This window comes from Schistocerca serialis, chromosome 2 (assembly GCF_023864345.2).
Source record: "Schistocerca serialis cubense isolate TAMUIC-IGC-003099 chromosome 2, iqSchSeri2.2, whole genome shotgun sequence".
NCBI lineage: Eukaryota > Metazoa > Arthropoda > Insecta > Orthoptera > Acrididae > Schistocerca > Schistocerca serialis.
The window spans coordinates 412,728,672-412,745,923 of record NC_064639.1 but is presented as its reverse complement, the minus strand read 5'-3'; the positions used below and the strand labels follow the sequence as shown (position 1 = coordinate 412,745,923).

Sequence of the window (17,252 nt, the reverse complement as noted above, 5' to 3'; positions counted from 1 at the left end):
AAAAGCTTGTCAAGATCGATGTTGCTTTGAAACTCATAATACACATTGAAGGTGAAACAATACTCCAAATGTACATTATGTCCTTAATTGAAGTGTTAAACTCACGTTCCTTCATGAGTGATGGATAGGTATTTGGAATGAACTGCAGTGAGGCAAGCTGATACCCACTCCTGCATCAACAGAGGAAATTAAGACAAGTAGGACTCTGCAATAAAAATACACAGGCAGGCCCAGAGGACTGCAAAAGACTACCAGGCTCTCTGTTGATCTGCAGTAAGTCCTCAAGGATTCCATCTCTCCATCTTTTCTTTAGTCTTCCTAGCGGTCTTCTTCAACAGGGAGTAAAATCCATGGATTTCAAAGGTCATCGGTGTTTATTCGGCCAAGTGACATGCCCTGTCCATACTAGCCACGTGCTTCTCATCAGACCTAGAATGTTTGGTACATTGTAAGCTCACAATTATGCCAGATCCTCCATTCTCCAGTGATCTCGTCTTGTACCAGGCCGTGGATCTTCCATAACACTTTTTCAATGAAAATATGAAGTTTATAGAAGTATTTTTTTCCAGACATTCCAAGTTTCACAACCATACAGCCCTATGGGTTGGATCATTGTTTTGTACAGCAGGAGTTTTCCTTGAGCGATTGTGTGATTTAAAAAGCCGACTCAGACTGAAGTATGATTGGTTTGTGGCTTGGATCCTCTGTAATGATTATCCCCAGATATTTAAAATTATGAGCCCTTTTGCATGATCGGGTTCTGACTACCAGAGGCTAAAGTGGGTCTCTTGAACTGGCATGAGTCCCACTCATCACCAGTCTTTGACTGATCCACAGGGAGACTGAGTCTGCTCACTGCCACCCCCATGCTTTCTCTCATCCACATCAGTTCTTCCTTATATCTGGACAACAGGGCCACATCATCAGCAAATGAGAGGTGCGTGACACCAATACTGACTATGGGTATTTGTTATTACAAAAGGCAGCTGTGGGTGTACTGCATAGGAGTCCACAACTTTTGCTCCAACCAAGACACCATGTCTCGGAGAACTGTAGTGATCAAAAACTGGCTTCATTGGGTCAATACATAGTTGCTCATACAGCCTTCGTCCAGAAGAAATCAATCGTAAGATTCTGGCATGTGATCAGAATTTCGGTGTCTCACACACACACACACACACACACACACACACACACACACACGCACGCGCGCGAGATTACAAAGTCTTATTTCAGTGCTACATTTAGGAAAGAAAGAAGTAAGTAACTGATAACTATCTCAGTGTGGTTCCCAACTTGAAAGGATCAAGAAAAATATGACTTCATACTATATATATACAGGGTGTTTCAAAAATGACTGGTATATTTGAAACGGCAATAAAAACTAAATGAGCAGCGATAGAAATACACCGTTTGTTGCAATATGCTTGGGACAACAGTACATTTTCAGGCAGACAAACTTTCGAAATTACAGTAGTTACAATTTTCAACAACAGATGGCGCTGCGGTCTGGGAAACTCTATAGTACGATATTTTCCACATATCCACCATGCGTAGCAATAATATGGCGTAGTCTCTGAATGAAATTACCCGAAACCTTTGACAACGTGTCTGGCGGAATGGCTTCACATGCAGATGAGATGTACTGCTTCAGCTGTTCAATTGTTTCTGGATTCTGGCGGTACACCTGGTCTTTCAAGTGTCCCCACAGAAAGAAGTCACAGGGGTTCATGTCTGGCGAATAGGGAGGCCAATCCACGCCGCCTCCTGTATGTTTCGGATAGCCCAAAGCAATCACACGATCATCGAAATATTCATTCAGAAAATTAAAGACGTCGGCCGTGCGATGTGGCCGGGCACCATCTTGCATAAACCACGAGGTGTTCGCAGTGTCGTCTAAGGCAGTTTGTACCGCCACAAATTCAGGAAGAATGTCCAGATAGCGTGATGCAGTAATCGTTTCGGATCTGAAAAATGGGCCAATGATTCCTTTGGAAGAAATGGCGGCCCAGACCAGTACTTTGAGGATGCAGGGACGATGGGACTGCAACATGGGGGTTTTCGGTTCCCCATATGCGCCAGTTCTGTTTATTGACGAAGCCGTCCAGGTAAAAATAAGCTTCGTCAGTAAACCAAATGCTGCCCACATGCATATCGCCGTCGTCAATCCTGTGCACTATATCGTTAGCGAATGTCTCTCGTGCAGCAATGGTAGCGGCGCTGAGGGGTTGCCGCGTTTGAATTTTGTATGGATAGAGGTGTAAACTCTGGAGCATGAGACGATACGTGGACGTTGGCGTCATTTGGACCGCAGCTGCAACACGGCGAACACAAACCCGAGGCTGCTGTTGGATCACCTGCTGCACTAGCTGCGCGTTGCCCTCTGTGGTTGCCGTACGCGGTCGCCCTACCTTTCCAGCACGTTCATCCGTCACGTTCCCAGTCCGTTGAAATTTTTCAAACAGATCCTTTATTGTATCGCTTTTCGGTCCTTTGGTTACATTAAACCTCCGTTGAAAACTTCGTCTTGTTGCAACAACACTGTGTTCTAGGCGGTGGAATTCCAACACCAGAAAAATCCTCTGTTCTAAGGAATAAACCATGTTGTCTACAGCACACTTGCACGTTGTGAACAGCACACGCTTACAAGCAGAAAGACGACGTACAGAATGGCGCACCCACAGACTGCGTTGTCTTCTATATCTTTCACATCACTTGCAGCGCCATCTGTTGTTGAAAATTGTAACTACTGTAATTTCGAAAGTTTGTCTGCCTGAAAATGTGCTGTTGTCCCAAGCATATTGCAACAAACGGTGTATTTCTATCGCTGCTCGTTTAGTTTTTATTGCCATTTCAAATATACCGGTCATTTTTGAAACACCCTATAATATATATATATATATATATATATATATATATATATATATATATTGTCTGCTTGTGTCTGTATATGTGTGTGTGTGTGTGCGAGTGATACCCGTCCTTTTTTCCCCCTAAGGTAAGTCTTTCCGCTCCCGGGATTGGAATGACTCCTTACCCTCTCCCTTAAAACCCACATCCTTTCGTCTTTCCCCTTTCCTTCCCTCTTTCCTGATGAGGCAACAGTTTGTTGCGAAAGCTTGAATTTTGTGTGTATGTTTGTGTTTGTTTGTGTGTCTGTCGACCTGCCAACACTTTCATTTGGTAAGTCACATCATATATATATATATATATATATATATATTTTACAATTAATGAAATTTATATGAATGTTCCACTGCCTACTGACAATTTCACCAAACTGTAGGGGTCTAACTTAACAACTATTTTTTCAGTTTTTATACTCTGTTAAATATACAGAATTATTTTTTATGAAACATATATTACGGACACCAAAATCATGTCTATGTACAGCAAAATAAAATACATGGAACATCATTTCTAACACCAAGAATTTTTCAGTGCCATTTCCTCATAACAGCTTGCTTGGGGTTAGGTTACTACCGGACTGATAACTTCAGTTATCCAACAGATTATGTTAACTACCAACAGAGCTAGTGAGTCCTGCTTCTGAAAAGCATCTGCAACGCCTTTATTCGTGTAATTTAAAAGTACCTTTTGGAGCAGTAGGTGTTTAACTCATAGTTCAAATTAATTTCTCTTCTTATGAGACCTATTTTTCTGTGTGTAAAACCAAGAAATAGTTGGATACATAAATAATTACTGAAATGTCAAGTTTGAAAAAGTGATTAATTTTATGACTACCACCAAAAATTAGGTTCGTATACACCTAGAATAGAAGAAGGTGTCACATCTCGTGCAAGAAGACCAAACTGTAAATATTTATAGATATTTTCAGATAGACTGCTGTGGATAATGTTATGCACACTTCAAAGTGTTAATAATATTATGAGAAGGAAAGCTGCTACTCACCATATTCCGGAAATGCTGAGTCGCAGATAGGCACAACAAAAAGATTTTCACACTTAATGCTTTTGGCCAATGGCCAATACACACACACAAACTCAACTCACTGACACGACTGCAGTCTCAGGCAAACTGAAACCATACTGCGAGCAGCAGCACCTGTCCATGATGGGAGTGATGACTGGGTGGGGGAAAGGAAGAGGCTGGGGTGGGGAGGGGGAGGGATAGATAGCATGGTGAGGATGGCAGACAGAAGTGCTGCAGGTTGGGCAGTGGGCAGGGGAGAGGTGGGGAGGGGCGGGGGGAAGTAGCGGTAAAGGAGAGAAAAAAAAAAAAGACTGGGTGTAGTGGTGGGATGACAGCTGTGTAGTGCTGGAATGGGAGCAGGAAAGGGGCTGGACGGGCGAGGACAGCAACTAACGAAGGTTGAGGCCAGGTGGGGTTACGGGAATATAGGATGTATTGCAGGGAAATTTCCCACCTGCGCAATTTAGAAAAGCTGGTGTTGGTGGGAAGGATCCGTATGGCACAGGCTGTGAAGTAGTCATTGAAATGAAGGATATCATGTTTGGCAGTGTGTTCAGCAACAGGGTGGTCCACTTGTTTCTTGGCCACAGTTTGTCGGGGGGCAATTCATGCGGACAAAAATCAGGTCTTGCATCTAGGTCTATTACAGGGATAGGAGCCATGAGGTAAGGGATTGGGAGGAGGGGTTGTGTAAGGATGGACGGGTATATTGTGTAGGTTCGGTGGACGGCGAAATACCACTGTGGGAGGAGTGGGAAGGATAGCGGGCAGGACATTTCTCATTTCAGGGCACGAGAGGTAATCGAAACCCTGACGGAGAATGTAATTCAGTTGCTCCTGTCCTGGGTGGTACTGCGTTATGGGGGGAATGCTCCTCTGTGGCCGAATGGTGGGGCTGTGGGAGGTGGTGGGAGACTCAAAACATAAGGCACGCGAGATTAGGCAGGGCTATCTGTGAAACCATTCATGTGGTCTACACGCTAAGCTGCAACCACTGTGCTGCATTCTATGTAGGCATGACAACCAACAAGCTGTCTGTCTGCACAGATGGCCACCGACAAACTGTGGTCAAGAAACAAGTGGACCACCCGGTTGCTGAACATGCTGCCAAACATGATATCCTTCATTTCAATGACTGCTTCACAGCCTGTGCTGTACGGATCCTTCCCAACAACACCAGCTTTTCTGAACTGTGCAGGTGGGAACTTTCCCTGCAATACATCCTATGTTCCCATAACCCTCCTGGCCTCAAACTTAGTTGCTGTCCTCACCCATCCAGCCCCTTCCCTGCTCCCATTCTGGCACTACACAACTGTCATTCCACCACCACACTTTTTTTTTTATTTATTTCTCTCCTTTACCACTACTTCCCCTCCCCCCCTCCCCACCGCCCCACTTCACTGTCCACCGGCCCCACCATACTATCCCTCCCCCTCCCTGCCCCAGCCTCCTCCTTCCCCCACCCAGTCATCACTCCCATCATGCACTGGTGCTGCTGCTCACAGTGTGGTTTCAGTTGCCTGAGACTGCAGTCGTGTGTGTGAGTTGCGTTTGCACAAGTGTGTGTGTGCGCATGTGTGTGTCTATTGTTGACAAAGGCCATTGGCCGAAAGTTTTAAGTATGAAAATCTTATTGTTGTGCCATCTGCGACTCAGCATCTCTGCTATATGGTGAGTAGCAATTTTCCTTCTCATAATATTGTTACATTCCATCCTGGATTTTCCATTGTTTGATTCAAAGTGTTAACACATACAGCTGTGTGACAGTCAAAAAGTTGGTTTCAGTACTTACCTTGTCATGCTAAAAATTATTTTGATTTTGTTGCAAGATCATCCCATGAATTAAAAAGTCTATGAAATAAAAATCCTTTTATTATTTCACAGTTTATTGTTTTATTGACACTTTAAACAAAGTGTTATCAACAATCAAAAACATACACTTTTGATCTCTTCACATGCTTTAAGAATGCAATTCACCAGACACTGTGACTGTAGAGCACAACTGAAATATATATTAAGCTCACAAATCTGTACAACAGGTATTAACAATGGCTGACACACACACACACACACACACACACACACACACACACACACACACGTGCAAAAAATATGATCTATCAGTTTCCGACACTAACTCCTGCAGTGCAAATATTCTGTCACTGTTAGAAAATATACCTCATACATTTGTAACACTGCGTTATTAATGTATAGCCCCAATAAAATAGTGCAACTTAACTGTTGTTGTTGTTTTTTTTCAGTGGCTTTTATTTTGTATCAAAATGATTTTGCACACACCTTTTTGTATTAACAGATTACAAGTTGTCACTGATTTATATTTTCTGTTCCCAACTGAATACATACATCTTTCTACAGTATGGTGCTTGCTAACAGCAAAATGTTTTAACACACACTGGCAAATAAACTTAGTTTATAATGCCTGTTGGTTGTGCCACTCCTGTCAATAGGTTTTCTTACAGCACTTATAAAATGGTAGTTTTATCACTGTATTAAACAATCCAAAAACCACAGTTTTTGTTTAAATATTATAATTACTAGCACCTTGCAACATGAATCATCATAGATTGGAATGACAATTGTGTAACAAGTTTGTCATTAAATTTTCTGTTATTTTGCATCACACACCTGTAAAAAATTACAAATTTATAAATTTTTCTTTTAACACACACATTATATTTTGCTGACTATTGCAAGTGCACAACAGTCTTCATGATACATACAAAATGCAAAAATTAATTGTATACATTAAATAAACTAACAATACTGTCTTTCTTTTTAACACTGAGTGTAGCTATCATTTCAGTACCTGAGGATTGTCCTCATAAGTATTTTCATCAACATTTGTAAGATGTTACTACTAATACATTCATGAACACACAACAGTTTGGTTAAACATGTGAATGGACGAAGATCTATGATAATGTTTTCAATTAAAACATTACAGACATAAAATCTGACATATGGGAAAAATAAAGAATTTAATACTTGAAACAAATATTTCACTTGAAAAATAATGTCCATCACTTGTTTGGGTTGGAAGATCTACCATGAAACCTAACTTGGTATACAAAATTGGGATGAGGTCATTATACTTTTAGCTGAAAATAAGAACAGAAAGGAAAGTAGACACAAGCAGTCGACTCTCGTGTCAAGATTATTGCTTAATGTTCACTATTTTATTCTATTCTCCTGGTGAAAATACAATGAAATGTGACTTCAAATACAGTTTTACACTTCGGTCTTCGCTGCAGCAATACTAAAACATTAAAGATGGAGTATTTGAAAGGAAGGGGATCAAATTGTGGCTGCTCAATTTTCATTCAAGAAAACAGCAAAACTGTTGCTGATAATCACAACACTACAATGGAATATAAAAACCACAGAGGTAAAGAAGTAGAATCATTCTTTATCAGTAGCATTTACAAACTAATAATTAAAAAAATGTTTGGAAGTCTTTCCCGGCAGTATATCCATACATCAAACATTTCTTAGCTAGCTAAAATTATTTACTTTTTATCCTACATAACACATTCTATTTCAATTCAAATACAGTCATAGATTTTGATCCTCACTGCAGTGGTACTAAAATATTAAAGATGGAGTATTTGAATGGGGCATTCTCAAATAAAATTGTGGCTGCTCAATTGTCATGAGTGGACAGGCACACCTAATACCAAAGTTCCATAACAAGGTTAGAAAACACAAGTGGATTAAAAATATAAGCAAATTACACTTGTTTTCCACTACACACTGAATTACAGTAGAAAAATAACATCCTGATACATGGCAAACATCTCAGTAGTGAAATAATAAACAAAATAAAAATGATAAATCTGGGCATTTGAAGTCTCACAACTGTAGACAAATTTCTGTATTTGTACACATTAGCAGATTCTCACACTAAGAGTGTGTGTGTGTGTGTGTGTGTGTGTGTGTGTGTGTGTGTGTGTGTGTGTGTCTCAAATGTGTATATCGACAGTACTGCAATCTTGCCTCCTGAAGATTATTAAGGGGCAGACTTTCTGTTATATGCACATTACAACACAATTTGTATTTGAAAAGTCATATGGTAAATTTTTCCTGGACATTTATCTGACACATGCATTATCCCAAGAAAACATTTCATCATTCCACCAACAGCTAAATACCAAATGATTTCAAATCTTCATTTCTCTGCATAACTTCTCTTGATATTTTTATTTTGCACATCAGAATAAATAATTCTAACAACATTGTTAAGATATGCTGTTACAGTTGAAAAATACACGACTGATAGTGGCTGGCAGGCGCAAAATGCAACATACGTTGTTCATAAACAATGACTGTTAACTGAAGCAAAAAATTTGAGTGGCTATTTGCAAACATACAGATGGTATGAAGAAACAATAACCACAAAACAAATTCAAAATCACACTGTAAATAACACATAATGTGGAAGAGGGTATGTGCAACTGAATTACATACAGAATCTTCCTGCAAACTTACAGCAATGCAGCAATGTGGAGTATGTGTGCCATTACCATTACTTTTTTGAGCTTCAAGAAAAGAATTTGAGGTCTTTAAATCTAAAGGCATCACCAACTCGACTTAATAAGTTAATGATGGAATATGTAGCTTCATCTATATAGCAAGTGGTGGATCAGGTAGTTCTCCACATAACAGAGAGGCCTCATTTTAAAAAAGGGGTATAAATTTACTACATTTATTTCTAACAACCCATCTAACGAGGAGAAAAATGATGGAATACAATTATCTATGAAACCTCAAGTCTTATTTATTCAACACATAATGTAAGTAAGTATGACAGACAACCTAGCAGAGAGAACAAAGTTAAGTTTGATTCACTGTGGCTGTAAATCAAAAGACATTCACACTGTCATTTATTACCTATTACCAAAGGATAATTCTTCTTTATACAAGCATGAGCAACCTCCTGTATTAATAAATAAAAAATTCATAGTTGAAAGACAATTCCCAGAATTTGTACGTTAACAAGACAGTATCTAGCATAAAAAGTTCAAAATATTCCCATATAAGAAATCAATATGTTTGGACAAAACTTGACTTACATTTTAATGGATGGAAGATATATCAACAATTTATCAGTGTTTGTCACTCACATTACAGAATTTCATTACAACAGAAATTAGCATTTGTCTAGAGGCACCTAAATCAAATTGTATTTCAACAAAAACAGACTAATGCAATCTCTGCAACATGTAATATCCATAAAGAGGAACACGAGTAATTCCAAGAAACTGCTTGCTGTTTCACAGATGTATTTAGTGATATATTTCATCCAGTACCTCAACGAACTTGAAAACATCACAAAATATTCTCTTTTGGTCTTCAATAGTTACAACAATCACAAAAAAGCACAAAGTCGATGACAACACATACACATGAAAATGAAAGTATATTTTGCCATTCATCTGTTGTTGAACACTGTGTGTCTGCTTAATTTTTCCAAATATCTTCAGTTTTCACCGGATAGTTTATAAAACAAATTATGTTATATCTTCTGCCAATTTATAATTTCTGTTTGGCAATGTATGACAAAGATAAAAATTTGCCTGAACTGCTTCTCTTGTCATTCTTCGACACATAAAACAGAAATTAGCTTCTTATGGCTCTAAACATTACATTACACACGAATTTTTATAACAGAAATGTGAGTACAAAATGATCCATGCTGAAGATATTAGATTTATGGCAGAGGCTATAGTGTGCTTCACATTGAAATGCAATTCTGTTTTGAAGAATTCTGTGCATATCTCTTTACAAATTCCTGGCAGCCAATGACATTTAGTCTCCCTCCCAAGGTATATTGTGAACAGAGCTGGGTGGCAATAAATGCTCTCATTAACACTGCAATATGGCTTTATTTCAGTGGTGACACAATTTCATTCGTTGTTACAAAACTGGGCAACACTGAAAGTTTTGGCTTCCTCTCTGCCACCACACACAAGCAAACCTCATCCCTTTCAAAGTTCTCTCTCTCTCTCTCTCTCTCTCTCTCTCTCTCTCTCTCTCTCTCTCTCTGCACAGAAGTGCCTTTCCATATCATGAGGCACGAGGCACGAGGCACACTATAGCAATTATGTGAAGTAAGTGATAGAGGTATAGTATCATATTATTAGTAAATGATATAAAGAATGACTATAATTCTAAATCTGTGAGGCTCTTGCTTTCTGTATGCCTAATGATTACACAATATATAACAGATAATAAAGAGTTATATAAAAAATCTACCGTTTAAGAATGGCAGTGAGGATTTCTGATTACCTTCCTATAAAATGAAATGCTTACAAAGCAGTAACGTTGAAGAGTGTGGTAATGAAACAGCCACCTACACAATCATGATATCGTAATACAGTGACAAATGGAAGGCATGTGCAACTTCACATCTGCATCTTTATATTAAGTAATTTCAATTATAAGGTTTTTGTTTTTAGATTCATGTCATAATGTCTCTTTTTCCCTCGTGTGCACTCAGACATCATTCAGAGACTACCATACACTGTATGAACATTTGCCAGTTGGTTTCTGTCTTCAGTTCTCCAGCCGTCATTAAACAAACACTGGCGGCTGAAGAACCTGAGATACAAGCCAACAAGCAGTAAGTCAACAATTGGCCATGAATGTCTCAACAATTTTATTCATGGACAATAATTTTTTCATGGACAATAACTTTTTTGTTTCTGCACAATGTTGATTTTTGGAATCTATACAGTGACATGGAGAAAAATATAGTGGCAGAAATATTGTTTGCACTCAATCTTACACATTTCTAATTCAGCCCTCTTATTTCAACTTTAAAACTTTAAGGAACATTTGTTAATGAGATCAAAGTTACATTTAAAATCAAATAATCAGCTTCTGCTACCGCCTGTGCTCAAACATTACAACTTCACATTACCATAATATATCACAGGCTTAAGGGAAGAAAATACTTCTATTAAACTCTTTCTTACAGCAAATCAATAGAAAAATGACTGGTACATTTTCAGTCATTTTTAACAAGAAAAAAAAAAGCAAGAAATAAAAAACCGAAGCATTTCAATGTAACCAAGAGCATTGCACCCATTACACTACAAGCAATAAAATTTGCTTGTTTTGTTACATTATACTAAAGTAAAGAAAAACTGCTTTCCAGAAACAACATCTACTCCCTAACAACTCAAGTCTCTTGTAGAATTTATTATTTTCAAGACACTTAAAGATATAAAACAAATAATAACAACAGTTTACACAATTACTACATCAAAATTATATTCCATAACTTATGACAAAAGGCCAATGAGAGGTAAGCTATAATTCTAAACATATCTCTCTTTTCACTGTGAACCTTTTCCTTTTTGTTGTTATTCCTGATAAATATCTTAAGTTAGTAACTTACTTTTGTATGTATATATACAAGTTTCTCTCTCTCTCTCTCTCTCTCTCTCTCTCTCTCTCTCTCACACACACACACACACACACACACACACACACACAGTTGTTCTGGCTAGCACAAATTGTGGTTATATACTTCCAGTCAAAAAAAAAAAAAAAAAATGTTTTTATTAAGAACAGTGAGCAACTGTATACTTCAAAAAATAAAATAAAAACTGTTTGACTTTCCACAAACAAAAACACTGGACCAAAATCATTAATTACTTCATGGCTGAAGTTCGCATACTAAAATATGTACTTTCTGTGATGACAGAGACTCAACAAACAACTACTGGATAATCTGAAATTTTGAAAATACAGTATATCCTCACACAATATGGCTAAATTTGTAAAAATAGCATTTCTGCTCTGGGTAACTGAAGCTCAAAAGACAATTTCTGCTTAAGTTACACCTCTGATAGTGTGATGAGTTCACAATATGAAATTCATGTATTGTGAAGTATTAATATTTTTCCCACCAACGTAAATCATTTTATGTGCTCTTTAGTGATCTGGTGAAGTATTCTTAGATGTAAAGGCAATAAACATGGTTCTAACTTTGTACAAAAAATGAGAACAATTAAAATGTATATACATTCTAATAAAAAATTGAAGGAAAAGTGTAAATCAGCTGGAGAAAGGTAGTATTTCAGGACAGACACTGAAAACATGTTCATATCCATGAAATTGTCACATGTGTAACAAATCACATTTTATACGTGAAGTCAGTAAAACACAATGCTTAACTTTGGTGTAGTAAAAAACAAACCTTCCCAGGCTTCTTAAAACACTGAGTCTTGAAGTTTGCTGACAATACACCACAGACTTACTTCAAGATTTTCACATTATGCAGATTTCTTTTTCTCACGTTTCCACGATGCTATTCTTTCCCGCAGTTCAGCAGCTTTAGGAAAAACAAAACTGTTTTTAGAACAAAACTCTAAATCAACAATACACATCAAAATTCACTACCTCATTTCTTACAGCTGCTTACAATTAAGAAAACTTGTATAATTATTATATTCATATGAATGGATATGACAAACAAACAGGAGTACACGGAGTTCTTGAAAACTTGCTTGACCACTTCTTTTCTGCCAGTCAAGTAAATGAAATTATGGTCCATATTGTATGTCCTACTCCCAATTAATGTGCCTTTAATAAGTGTTCACATTGCCTTCCCTCTGTCTATTTTCAAAACTACCATATTGCAACATATTGCTTTTATCTTAACTCAATTCTTTGTTTGATTTTTATCCCCATTCTGCATTTACGACAGTTACAATTTTGCAAAACACTAACGAGAAGACCACACAGTAATTGGATTTTTGTATTTTATTTATTCGTGGTACATGAAGTTCAGAACTCAAATATCAGTCACCCACCGAATGTCGATGCAACTCTAAAACATTCTTGAGAAACTCAACATTCATGTTTTCCAAGTGTCCTTAATACCCTAAAGTTAGCTCTGGGGTATAATGTGCACCTGCCAAGTGTGTGACCTGAATTGATTCCCGACCACAGTAAAGTTTTAAACAAAGGTGCATGTTTTACGAGCATTTTCATGAACATTAAAATACATCAAGATGAATGGTTTTTAATCTACACAATCTATTTTTTTTTTTTTTTTTTTAAATGGTTAATATCGAATTTCTACCTGGAGTGAGAACTATGTTTTTATCTGTTCTATGTACACTACTGGCCATTAAAATTGCTACACCAAGAAGAAACGGGTATTCACTGGACAAATATATTATACTATAACTGACATGTGATTACATTTTCACACAATTTGGGTGCATAGATCCTGAGAAATCAGTATCCAGAACAACCACCTCTGGCCATAATAACGGCCTTGATACGCGTGGGCATTGAGTCAAACAGAGCTTGGATAGCGTGTACAGGTACAGCTGCCCATGCAGCTTCAAGTCGATACCACAGTTCATCAAGAGTAGTGACTGGCGTATTGTGACGAGCTGGTTTCTCGCTCACCATTGACCAGACGTTTTCAATTGGTGAGAGATCTGGAGAATGTGCTGGCCAGGGCAGCAGTCGAACATTTTCTGCATCCAGAAAGGCCCATACAGGACCTGCAACATGCGGTCGTGCATTATCCTGCTGAAATGTAGGGTTTTGCAGGGATCGAATGAAGGGTAGAGCCACGGGTCATAACACATCTGAAATGTAACGTCCACTGTTCAAAGTGCCGTCGATGCAAACAAGAGGTGACCAAGACGTGTAACCAATGCACCCCATACCATCATGCCGGGTGATACGCCAGTATGGCAATGACGAATACACACTTCCAATGTGCGTTCACCGCGATGTCGCCAAACACGGATGCAACCATCACGATGCTGTAAACAGAACCTGGGTTCATCCGAAAAAATTACGTTTTGCCATTCGTGCACCCAGGTTCATCGTTGAGTACACCATCGCAAGCGCTCCTGTCTGTGATGCAGTGTCAAGGGTAACCGCAGCCATGGTTTCTGAGCTGATAGTCCATGCTGTTGCAAACGTTGTCGAACTGTTCGTGCAGATGGTTGTTGTCTTGCAAACATCCCCATCTGTTGACTCAGGGATCGAGACGTGGCTGCATGATCCGTTACAGCCATGCGGACAAGATGCCTGTCATCTCGACTGCTAGTGATACGAGGCCGTCGGGATCCAGCACAGCGTTCCGTATTACCCTCCTGAGCCCACCGATTCCATATTCTGCTAACAGTCATTGGATCTCGGCCAATGAGAGCAGCAATGTCATGATACGATAAACCGCAATCAAAGTCGGAAACATGATGGTACGCATTTCTCCTCCTTACAGAAGGCATCACAACAACGTTTCCCCAGGCAACACCAGTCAACTGCTGTTTGTGTATGAGAAATCGGTTGGAAATTTTTCTCATGTGAGCACGTTGGAGGTGTCGCCACTGGCGGCAACCTTGTATGAATGCTCTGAAAAGCTAATCATTTGCACATCACAGCATCTTCTTCCTGTCGGTTAAATTTCGTGTCTTTAGCACGTCATCTTCATGGTGCAGCAATTTTAATGGCCAGTAGTGTAATTAGAAACAAAAATGCATACATTTTTTCATATAAATGGCTATTACATACATATTAATTAGCATACATATTGTGTTCCTAAACAAATGGGCAATGTTCAGGGATGTGACAGGAACAATCATTCAAAGCAAAAAAGTCTAATAAACATGGGCTCTGAAATGCATACCTTAAGAGTTATGAGCACTTGTTCAGTAAAGATGTGTTTCAAAGTAGTGAAGATGAACAAGTGCACATTGTTTTATACCATACTAACACTTCTCAAAATATGCAAAGCAAAGAGCTAGCAGCAGAAGAGATTTGCTTCGATTCCTCATGGGGCATCCTGTATTTGATCAATTTTATATTTAAATTATGTAGATATTCAAATTGAATTGCAGGGGATGGGGGAGGGTCGGAGGGGGGGAAGGGAGGGAGGGGGGGGGGGGAGAGAGAGAGAGAGAGAGAGAGAGAGAGAGAGAGAGAGAGAGAGAGAGATGAGACTCAAGCTAGTGATCCAGCCATTATATCTCAAGCAATACCTATGTTTCCCATCTTTATGTATTTTACTCTTCATGGAAACACTCATAAAACAAGAACACTTTTTAAAAATTTGCATCCACCAGGAACCGAATCCAAGCCACTCACAATACAAGTGAGTACTGTACCACTGAGGCACAGTGCCCATTGAAAAATCTACCTTTCATTAGGGTACTAAAAACGCTTGGAAAACTTCGAAGTTGATGTTTTAGAGAATTTTGGGAAGCTGCATTAAATTGCTTTGGCAGATTGATATTTGAGTTCTTAACTTCACATCTCTGCCACGAGAGGGCTCCGATTGTAACGTGTAACGTGTAACATGGTGATGTGTAACGTAACTATGTTGGTGCATGAGAAATAGCATGCTGTGATGGAGTTTCCAACTCGAAAAGTTCATCCACACACAGAGGACTCTCTCCTTCAGCATGACTATGCCAGACCACATACGAGTACTGTGACATCTGCAACAATCCGACACCTTGGGTTCACTTTCATCAACCATCCTTCACACAATCCCTACTTAGTCCCACACGATTGTCATCTGTTCCCAAAACTTAAAGAATGCCAGAAGGACTTCATCATCATCATCATCATCATCATCATCATCATCATCATCATCTTCGTTTCCCCTCTATCCAACATCTGGTCAGGTTGGGGTATCAATGGTACTTCGTCACTTTACTCTGTCTTTCCACCATTCTTCTTCCACTATTTGGTTCCATAGCGGGTTTCTCCACCTTAACTCATCTTCACTGTATCCATCCATCTTGTTCTCGGTCTTCCTCTTGGCCTCTTGCCCTCAATCTTGACCTTCATCATTCTTCTTGGTATTCTTCCCTCCCTCATCCTCTTCACATGACCAAACCATTTTAATCTATTCTTTTCAATTTTCTCAGTCAACTACTCCACTCCAGTTTCCTTCCTAACATCTTCGTTTTTCACTCTGTCTCTCCTCGTCTTCCCTAGCATACTTCTCAGACACTTCATTTCACTGGATTGTATCCTACTCTCCTCTCTTCTAGTCTTAGTCCAAGTCTCTGAGCCGTAAATTAGTATGGATGTGAAGTAAGTCTTGTATAGCACCAGCTTAAACCTCATTGGTACTTCCCTTCCCCAAACCAAGCCCCTCACATACTGGTAAAATGTGCTACTCTGTTGTATTCTTCTGCTATTTTCTGTCTCCAAACGAGAATTCCACATTAATACACGTCCCAAATATTTAAAGTTGTCCACTACTTCAATATCTCATCCCTTAATATGAATTTGTCCCTTACCCTCTCTATCCCCTCTGGTTACCAACATGGTCTTGCTTTTCTCCACACTAAATTTCATTCCATATTTCTCAACCTTATCATTTAGGATGTCTATTTGTTTTTGTACCTCCTTACTGCTTGCTGGTTGGGTGTTTGTGGTTGAAGGGACCAAACAGCAAGGTCATGAGTCCCTTGTTTCAAAGGTGGTCCATTTGGATGGAGTTACATCTCCGAAGAGTCATAACCATAAAAGGTAAAAGGCTAAAAAACGTAAAAGTGCAGTCGTGTTGTCAATGGTGAAACCAAAAGGAGGGAAGTCAGCAAGTGGGCAACCCGAAGGCTACGCTAGAGGCAGGAAATATCGTATCTCTGATGCAGTACAGGCAAGACCAGCAGCTATTCAAAAGTGTTCAACCGCTAGAATGTAAAAATGCGTATTGTAAAAAGGAGACTAATCAAATCTAAAAAGAGATAAAAACACAGTAAAAGGGAGAGAAAAGAAGATCTTGGTTAGGGAGGGGAGTCAGGAATCCCCAAACACAGCTTACAGTGGGAGACACCCCAACCCTCACTGCCCTGCCCCTACTCCAGACGGAAATTAAAAATCTTAGAACTGAAAATAAAAACCACTTTCGTGGAGGAAACTGAGAACCTGTTCAACCATCCAGGAATCATCTGCCAATATCAAAGGTAAAGTGCGGGGAAGTCTGTACTTAGTAAGCAGAGCCAAAAGAAGGGGGCATACCACCAAAATGTGGGCTACTGACTGGAAGGCTCCACAACCACAAAGTAGGGGTGGCTCACTATGGAGAGGAAAACCATGGGTAAGCCTGGTATGGCTGATGCGGAGAAGACACAGGGTGGTCGAGTCCTTTCGGGACAGGCGGAAGGAAGAACGCCATGGAACAGGTGTCACCTTAACCGCACGAAGTTTATTAGATGGGGAGGTAGCCTCCCAAGAGTTTGCCCATGATTGTGCGAAGTGGGATTTGATATGAAGCCGTGAATCTGCTGCAGGAGGGGTTACAGAGAAGG

General features: G+C 39.3%; 1 protein-coding gene across 1 annotated transcript in view; it reads right to left on the bottom strand.

Moving 5' to 3' along the window:
- Positions 1–5,801: 5,801 nt before the first annotated feature.
- LOC126457252 (ubiquitin conjugation factor E4 B) overlaps positions 5,802–17,252 on the bottom strand; it is a 284,736-nt gene continuing 273,285 nt past the window's right edge. Inside the window, exons 23-24 of the mRNA XM_050093409.1 lie at positions 12,158–12,292; positions 5,802–6,579 (exon numbers count right to left, since the gene is read on the bottom strand). Coding sequence (XP_049949366.1) covers positions 12,234–12,292 — 59 coding nt within the window. The 3' untranslated portion in view covers positions 5,802–6,579; positions 12,158–12,233. The remainder of the gene's footprint in view (positions 6,580–12,157; positions 12,293–17,252) is intronic.